At 36.8% G+C, this 9,167-nt stretch overlaps 1 protein-coding gene across 1 annotated transcript; it reads left to right on the forward strand.

The window, feature by feature from the left end:
• Window positions 1-949: 949 nt before the first annotated feature.
• Window positions 950-8,622, forward strand: Top2 (topoisomerase 2). The gene is made up of 17 exons (XM_066399908.1): window positions 950-1,182; window positions 2,288-2,479; window positions 2,546-3,267; window positions 3,320-3,975; window positions 4,142-4,613; window positions 4,673-4,841; window positions 4,895-5,385; window positions 5,483-5,839; window positions 5,998-6,146; window positions 6,200-6,409; window positions 6,468-6,718; window positions 6,905-7,069; window positions 7,128-7,266; window positions 7,323-7,471; window positions 7,755-7,847; window positions 7,907-8,135; window positions 8,189-8,622. The coding sequence occupies exons 1-17, from the start codon at window positions 1,168-1,170 to the stop codon at window positions 8,371-8,373; spliced, it is 4,644 nt and encodes a 1,547-aa protein (XP_066256005.1). The 5' UTR covers window positions 950-1,167; the 3' UTR covers window positions 8,374-8,622.
• Window positions 8,623-9,167: the final 545 nt, after the last annotated feature.

Below are 9,167 nucleotides of genomic sequence, written 5' to 3' on the forward strand. Positions count from 1 at the left end.
GTTTTTTAATGATGGGTTATGGCCCCATGGTCACATGGTGGAAGCATCACCTCCTATGATGGCAAAAAGTAATATTGTCAAAATGAAATATTTGCATGTGATGCAAATATGCTGTATTGCATTTAAAGCTTGGACCCGTCGGCCCGCAAACCCATCGAGTTCTTCACCGTGTACTAAAGTTTTGAATAACGTTAAATTAAATTGTTTTTGTTAATTTGTTACTTTTTTAACTTATTACTTGTTCCCGACATGGTATGTCTCATCATTAGATTTTTTTAATGTCAGTTAGAAAACTGATGATGTCACTCAGTAATGGCGCATCAAGCATGAATAAATTAAGAGAGAATTACAAGCGAAATACGTACCAGGGACTTATCTTCTGCCAAACTTCTATGCAATAGTAACATTTAGGCTCAACTTTTGATGCTTAAGTACTAATGTTTTATATATTAATAAATTTATATAGAAAGGAAGGATGAAGCTACGCGGTGTACTTCTTCAAACGGTTTTAATGATTTTGAAACTTTACGGTGTTGTCACACTTAATCAAGTTAGCCCAGACACTGATTGGCGGTTGCGCCTGTCAATGTGAAAATTAATATTTCTTCATTTGTTTTTAACTGTTTCCATAATTTTACTTTATTCCAAGAAGATTTCGGAGGTTTCAGTTATCTTCAGTTCAGTCGCGAGGCAATTGACGCTGGTATGGGATTTCCAATGGTTCAACTCTACTCTTTAATAATCGTTATTTGCTTACTTCGCATGCCGTTGTATAGATGGCCGTCTTCGCATAGAAAAACCGGCTGCCGGTAAAAACGCCAACACTCGTAACGGGTTCGAGCTTACATCTGATTGAAGAAATTCATATTTCTGGCAATGTGATTGGCCAGAGACAAACCAATTTATCAACGAATAGCCCCGACCAATGCCGAACACAAGGCCGAATGGAGTGTTTGGCGGTTATGTGTTTTGGTTTGGACTAGTGTCTGTGAATGTTTAATTAACCTTTGTCATCAGTACCTTTAAATAAATATTGAAAAGTGTTAATTAGTGTCATTGTAATATTGAAATTTATAGAATAATGGAGTGTATCAGTTATAAAAATTGTCTATATGGTAACACTATAAGAGCTCTACATTAAGCTTGCAATTTGATTCAAGGACAAAAATGGCGGATATTAAGGTAAGCAGAGGAAGCTGCTGATCCTGTTGCTCTTAAGTAGTAATGAAGGTTCTTGGGTATTTTATTTTTATGTAGATTTCAGTGGTAATTGTCCCTTATATTTTTATTCTCATGTTATTTCAAATTCGTATTATGGCATTTTGTAGTACGCGGATTTTCAATCAAAGAAAACCTTACAATTGTTTTCATTGGCAGGTAACATCTAGTTTAGGGGTTCCTCTATCAACTCTTGACCCATTTGAATTTGAACATATAATTGTCGAACTATATATCATAACAGTGTATGTTTCCCATAACTCTTTTGTCTCGAAGAACCTCAAGTTTAATATAAAAGAATCACTGCCTTTTTATGGTCTCATTCTATTCTCAATCATTCAATGACTATGAGTATAACATCACTCTCAATGACTGATGTTATACATTATTTTTTGAGAATTTTATTATGCAATGCTCTTTGAGAGCTTGGGTGAAGACGAGAAGATAACATGGTCCAAGTACAAGGCACATAGACATGAGCAAAAAATATAAATAGAGAGATATGATTTTTGGAATCATACAAAAACCTTCTAAATAAAGATTGGGTAATAATATATTGGCCAAATGTAAAATAGTAGATTATACATAGAGCATGACATACTACTTATTTTTTTATAAATATGACATTTGAGCACAAGTTGAGATGAATTCATTAGGTCATGTTAGTTCAGGTTAGTAAAAATGTGTGGACATGAGAACAAGTATATTTTACTGAAATAGTTAGATTATGTCAGGTTTTTCAATATTTCATTGAGAGAGCTCGTTAGATATTAGTGGAAATCCTAAAATATTAACAAGAAAGTACATAGATATGTTAGTTTAGGTAATTAGACTTAGGTACTCTCTAACTGCTATATTTGTGATATTTTTGAATAATAAATTACTATTATAAAGTGTTATTCATGCAGCAAAAAAAAGCCAAGCGGTCAAAATTTGCTCTATATTTGCATATTTGAAGAACATTGCTGGTGAATGTACACCACACTTGCTGAGTGATTATCCTTTTGGTGAATTACTTCTTAACTACACAATTCCACAATTTTATGACAAAAAAAAATTGTTTATCTAGGCAATGTTTGCCAACATGTCAAATGGTAGTAATGCAAATGGCTCTGCTGCAGCCCCTAATCAAGGTGGGGTCGCTGCAGTCCCCAAATCAAAGTCAACCAAACCAACTACTATTGAACAAACTTATCAGAAAAAGTCCCAGTTGGAGCACATCTTACTTAGACCTGACACCTACATTGGTTCAGTTGAGCAGGTAAGCTTCTGTTTATTTAATTACAATTTTGTATAACATCACATTAAATAAAATCCATTCAATTAGGTTAATGAGCTCATGTGGGTTTATTGCCAAGAGAAGCAAATGATGATTCAAAAACAAATTGAATATGTCCCAGGATTATATAAAATATTTGACGAAATTTTGGTTAATGCCGCTGATAACAAACAAAGAGATAAAAATATGGACTGTATCAAAATTGAAATTAAACCTGAAGAGAATATGATTTCTGTTTGGAACAATGGACAGGGCATTCCTGTAGTAATGCACAAGGAGGAGAATATGTATGTTCCAACAATGATCTTTGGGCACTTGCTGACATCGTCAAATTATAATGACGATGAAGATAAAGTCACGGGAGGGCGTAATGGTTATGGAGCTAAACTTTGCAACATATTCAGTGAAAGATTTGTTGTGGAAACTGCGAGTAAGCAATTTAAGAAAGTATTCAAACAGACGTGGGGCAACAATATGACTAAGGCTTCAGAACCTAAAATAAAAGAATCTAATAGCGAGGACTTCACTAAAATTACATTTTATCCCGACTTAAAGAAATTTAAAATGACCAAATTGGACGACGATATTGTGGAACTCATGTCCAGAAGAGCTTACGATGTAGCAGCGTCATCTCAGGGCGTGAAAGTTTTTTTGAATGGGCATCGCCTGCCTATTAAGAACTTTAACAATTATGTTGAGTTGTATATCAAAGGGAAAGAAGATGAGATGGGAAATAGTCTAAAAGTTGTTTACGAACGTTCAAACGAACGGTAAATATTTTCTGTTGTTTTTTCTATTTTTTAAAATATTCGTTTGTTTTAGGTGGGAAGTGGCGGTCACTCTCTCAGATCGCGGTTTTCAACAGATGTCGTTTGTCAACAGCATTGCAACCACCAAAGGGGGCCGCCACGTGGACTATGTTGTTGATATGATTGTGAAACAACTTCAAGAAGTGCTTAAAAAGAAAAACAAAGGCGGCACAGCCATTAAACCATTCCAAATTAAGAATCACATGTGGATATTTATTAACTGTCTCATCGTCAACCCTACCTTCGATTCGCAAACAAAAGAAAACATGACTCTGCAAGTAAAGAGCTTTGGTTCCAAGTGCAACTTGTCTGAAAAATTCATTAATGGAGTTCAAAAGAGCGGCATAATAGAGACCGTGTTGTCATGGGCAAAATTTAAACAGCAGAACGAGTTGGTCAAAGCAAGTGCTGGCAAGAGAACAAGCAAACTAAAGGGGGTCCCCAAGTTGGAAGATGCCAACGAAGCTGGGACCAAAAACAGCTTGAAATGCACGTTGATTTTGACTGAGGGAGATTCAGCTAAATCACTAGCTGTATCGGGATTAGCGGTTATAGGACGTGACCACTATGGGGTGTTTCCTTTGAGGGGTAAATTGCTGAATGTCAGGGAAGCCACTCATAAACAGATTTTAGAGAATGCTGAAATTAATAATTTGGTGAAGATCGTTGGTAAGTTGTGTGTAATAATTGATTAATGTAGTTCAGTTCAGGAAGAGTGACATTTAATATATAGTCACAAAACATTAAGATCTATCAGTGTCATTATTAATGTTTCTATTGCCTTCTGCCATTGCATTCACTTTTTGTTCCAAACCATAGAATTCTCTATTCTTAGGTTTGCAATATAAGAAGAAGTATCTCACCCAGGATGACATGAAAACGTTACGTTATGGCAAAATAATGATAATGACTGATCAAGATCAGGACGGTTCTCACATCAAAGGTCTCCTCATTAACTTTGTCCATCATAACTGGCCCGAACTCCTGCGTCAAGACTTCCTGGAAGAATTTATCACACCGATTGTGAAAGCCAAAAAGAAGAACGAAGAATTGTCTTTCTACTCGTTACCCGAGTTTGAGGAATGGAAAACTAATACCCCAAACCATCATACATACCAAGTCAAGTACTACAAAGGTTTGGGTACCTCCACTTCAAAGGAGGCTAAAGAATATTTTAGCAACATGGCTCGACACCGCATTCGGTTCAGGTACAGTGGCCAGGAAGACGACGATCACATTGTGTTGGCATTCAGTAGAAAGCATATTGAAGCAAGAAAAGAGTGGCTGACAAATTTCATGCAGGACAGGTAATGGCTTTTCCGGCATTTGAGGTTAACGAATTTTGGATGAATAATATGAATTTCAGCAAGAGACGGAAAGAAATGGGACTTCCAGAAAAATATTTATATACGAAAGAGACGAAGTTCGTTAATTATAAGGACTTTATTAATTTAGAGTTGGTGCTATTCTCTAATGCGGACAACATCAGATCCATACCATGTTTGGTAGATGGCTTAAAACCTGGTCAAAGAAAGGTGAGTTTCTTTGAGTAATCCGAATTTACTTAATTTTCTTTTAAATTTCCAAGGTCCTCTTCACGTGTATGAAGCGTAACGACAAACGCGAAGTCAAAGTGGCCCAATTAGCCGGTTCAGTGGCTGAGCATTCGGCTTACCACCACGGCGAAGTGTCTTTATGTATGACTATAGTAAATTTGGCTCAAAATTACGTAGGTAGCAACAATATCAACCTTCTGGAACCTAGAGGTCAGTTCGGAACTCGATTGGCAGGCGGCAAAGATTCGGCCAGTCCGAGGTATATTTTCACGAAAATGTCGCCGATAACTCGCATGCTCTTTCATCCCCACGATGACGCGCTACTGAAACACGAATACGACGATAACCAGAAGATCGAGCCTGTCTGGTACATACCCATTATTCCCATGGTTTTGGTGAATGGAGCTGAAGGCATTGGAACTGGTTGGATGACCAAGATTCCGAATTACAATCCTAGAGATATAGTTAAATGCCTAAGGTCCATGCTGGATGGAGATGATGATATTAAAGAATTGCACCCATGGTAAGTTATCGTAGAATTTTATTGACTATTCTCTTAAACACTGGACCCGCCTAAATGGATTTTTTTTAGCACTTGTCAACTTTATGCTACATTTCAGGTATAAGAATTTCAAAGGGACCATCGACTACTGCGGCGAAAACCGTTACTGCATCAGTGGAGAAGTTGCTGTTGTGGGAAATAAACTTGAAATCACGGAATTGCCAGTCGGAACTTGGACTCAAAATTACAAAGAAAACACGCTGGAACTGATGCTCAACGGTTCAGAGAAAGTCAAAGCGGTTTTGCAGGATTACAAGGAGTACAATACGGACACCACTGTTAGATTTTTGCTCACCCCGCAAGATGGACAGTTGGAAAACATGGAAAAGGAGGGACTGCATAAGATGCTAAAACTACAGTCGCTACTATCGATTAGTTCCATGTGCTGTTTCGATGAGTTGGGTTGTTTAAGACGGTGAGTTAATTATTTAAGTCATAACTTTGCAGTGAATAATTTTGAAGTATTTACTTTAAAGTTAAGGAATCTTTAGTCAAAAATAACATAAACATTTTTGAGTTAAGAGCACCTTAACTTTAATTATATTTTAAATTTCTGAACTTGTTTTATGGCAGTTTTGAATCGGTTATGGAGATCCTACGAGAATTCTACACATTAAGACTGAAAATTTACGTAAAACGAAAAGAGTACCTGGAAGGGGCTCTGGAAGCCGAGGCGAATAAACTTAGTAATCAAGCTAGATTTATAGTTGAAAAATGCGATGGTATATTTTTCCTCATTATCACAATCTGTGCTTTACCTCTTCCTTAAATTCAGGTTCATTGACTGTGGAAAATAAGAAACGCCAAACGATAGTAACGGAGCTGATTAAAAGAGGGTATGACCCCGATCCGCTCAAAGTATGGAAAACGACCGTTTGCAAAGAAGATGATGAAGAAATACAGCCCCCGGAAGATGAAGAAAACGCCTCCCAGTCTCAAGACGATGATGAGGCTCCTTCCAGCTCCAAGAAAAAACCTGTAAATGGTTAGACACTTTTGCTGTCGACTGTCTTTTCTTTGACTTTTGTGTTTCATTTGCATAGAAGCCGTAGACCAGAATTTCAAAAATTACGACTATCTCCTGGGCATGTCCATGTGGATGTTAACTGACGAGCGGAAAAACGAACTGTTGAGGCAGCGCGATAACAAACTTCTGGAATTGGATGTTTTAAGGAGGAAAAAGTCGTCGGATTTATGGCGAGAAGACTTGGACGCGTTTTTGCTGAAGTTGGATGAAATTGAAGAAAAAGAGAGGAAAGACGAGCTAGGAATAAAAAAAGAAAAAAAAGAGCCAGTAAGTGGTTTGTTATTGATAATATATATAATTTGTTTCTGAATTGTGCGGCTTTGTTTTGCTCTCTGTGAAGGAGGGAATACTTCAAGGCAAAGGACGGGTAAGAACTTATTGAAAGTGAAGATGTTTATATGTTATTATGTAGGTATACGCAGTGAACTGTTAAAAAGCTTTTTTTTTATTTAGGGTAAGAAGAAGAAGATTCATTTGCACGAAACGCAACCGTCTCCCATGGCTCAAAGAATAGTTCCTACAGTATCTGATGAAATGAAAAAGAAAATTCAAGCCGCTGTGAAGAGTAGGGAATATAAGGATAAAAAGGCGATGAAAAAAGAATTAATCACCGAAGAGGTATTATACATAAATAGACATGTTTGAAGTATTGTAATAGTTTTTTTTTTTTATTTAGGAGGATGAATTTGATACTATGGTTAAGAACAAGAAAACTCTAAAAGATAAATTGGGCACCCCTGAAGAGGTGGAAAAAAAGGTCAAGAAAAAGAAGGGAGACGGATTGAAGCAAACTAAACTGATTTTCGATAAGAAAGGTAACTTATGATTTTTTGGGTAAATATCGTAGGTAAAATACGAGGTTTTTCATTAGTAAACGGAAGCCCTAAAAAGAAGGGTAAGAAGAATACCACCTTTTCAGACTCGGAAGAAAGTGATGTTGGATCGGACGGATCCTTCCAGGCTGACGTAAAGACTTCTCCGGTTAAAGAACGCACTAACGCTAGGCGTGCGGCAACAAAGGTAAGTGAAGTTTATAATTACTTCAGATGTGAGTTATTTTCGTTTATTAATTGATATTAAAACTAATATATTATCGAGGAACTCTAATTACTGAAAAGCCTAAAAAAGTATATTAAGCGAGACTGATAACATCGGGCAAGACGAATTTTGTGTTTGGATGTTACTAATCTGATTATCATTTTTCTCACGTAATTATAGTATATAATTTTAAAGTAAAGGAAGTTGAAATGGATTAACTTGGCTGCATTTTTTGCGGTCGCCACGAAACTTCTTATTCTTCCAGGTAACAAAATACAATGTATCTGATGATGAAGAAAAATCATCGGAAGACGAGGTTTTATTCGATAACGAGTTCGTAAATGAACAATTGAATACGGTACGTATGCACTTAATTGGCTATGTTTCTCCCATACTATTCAAGATTTTAATTTTTAGGTCGCAGTAGCATTAAGTGATAGTGACGACGATCAATCACCGCCACCACCAGCGCAACGACAGTCGTCTGAGGATCTTTTCGATCAATTAATAGGAAATAAAAAAGATGAGGAAGCTGAAGAACCTGTTTCGACGTCATCAAAGCGAACATTGTCGCCGGAGCCGCAGGAAGTCGTTCGGCCGAAGAAAACCGCAAAAGCAAAGACTGATAAAGTCAAGAAGCCAAGAGGTAAAGGCAAGCAAAAAAAGTTTATTGTAAGCCTAATAAAGATGGATTTTTAGCAAAAAAAGGTAAAGAGGATGGTCCACCACCTGCCAAAAAGAAAAGAGCAGCTGGCAGCTCTTCAGACGACGAATTCAGTATCGTTGATTCTTCTTTGAAATCATCAACCATGCCGACATCGAAATTATCCCGCCGCGGCAAGCAACCGATATCCTATCAAATCCTTGATTCGGACAGCGATTAGTTAATCACAAGTGTGACTTCTGTTGTTGTTCGGCAATTCTAAGTGTTATTGTTTTCTTCTACCGATCTGTGTAGTTTCTATTGGTCCCTTCTCGTGAATTAAGGTTGCTGAGAACTTTGGTTCATTTAAACGGCCACATATCGCTTATTGATTTAAGGACATATGTGTGAAATTCCATAAATAATTTATTATGTAAGTTCAATTTGTACTGTGGAATTTTTTCAAAATAAAATGAAAAATTTCTTTTTACTTTACCTTTTTAAATTACTGTTATAAATTTCAAGACTTAAACTGGATTTATAAACTCGACATTTGGCTTCGGTGCCAGCATCGAACGTGGCCGCGGTATTCATAGCACAGCTCGAGAGCTTCATTTATAATCTTGAAGTTGGATATAGCGTTGTGTCATGGGCTCCGTTCGTTTATTCATCTGCGAGGCCTAAAAATCTCCGTTTTGCTACGAGCATCTGCATTAAAATGTTTTCGAAATAAGGTATATACAGGTGGTTTCCTTTAAAATAAAAAAAAGGTGAGTCTTAATTCCCTTTTTTAAGTCACCTCGTATGTTTAAAATTATGTCCAGTCTCTATGTCTGTCCCATATAATTACTTTTGTATTTAAATATTAGGTGTACAACTTTGCTTCCGCCGTTTTTTTTCCGAATTTCGCGATTTTATTGTAAAAAACTAATTATACCTTTAGGATCCAAAGTATTGTCCATCGCTGGCCACTACTTTCTCCCATCTTTCGGGCAGCATACGAATCCCGTGTTGAAAAAATTGGACATCTTTTGA

This window comes from Euwallacea similis, chromosome 20 (assembly GCF_039881205.1).
Source record: "Euwallacea similis isolate ESF13 chromosome 20, ESF131.1, whole genome shotgun sequence".
Lineage (NCBI taxonomy): Eukaryota > Metazoa > Arthropoda > Insecta > Coleoptera > Curculionidae > Euwallacea > Euwallacea similis.

Excerpts from the sequence above, each read along its gene's own strand:
- Top2 (XM_066399908.1), top strand. Across the intron at positions 3,976-4,141 it reads TAATTTGGTGAAGATCGTTG|GTTTGCAATATAAGAAGAAG; the intron begins GTAAGTTGTGTG and ends CTCTATTCTTAG. Across the intron at positions 7,848-7,906 it reads TAAATGAACAATTGAATACG|GTCGCAGTAGCATTAAGTGA; the intron begins GTACGTATGCAC and ends TTTAATTTTTAG.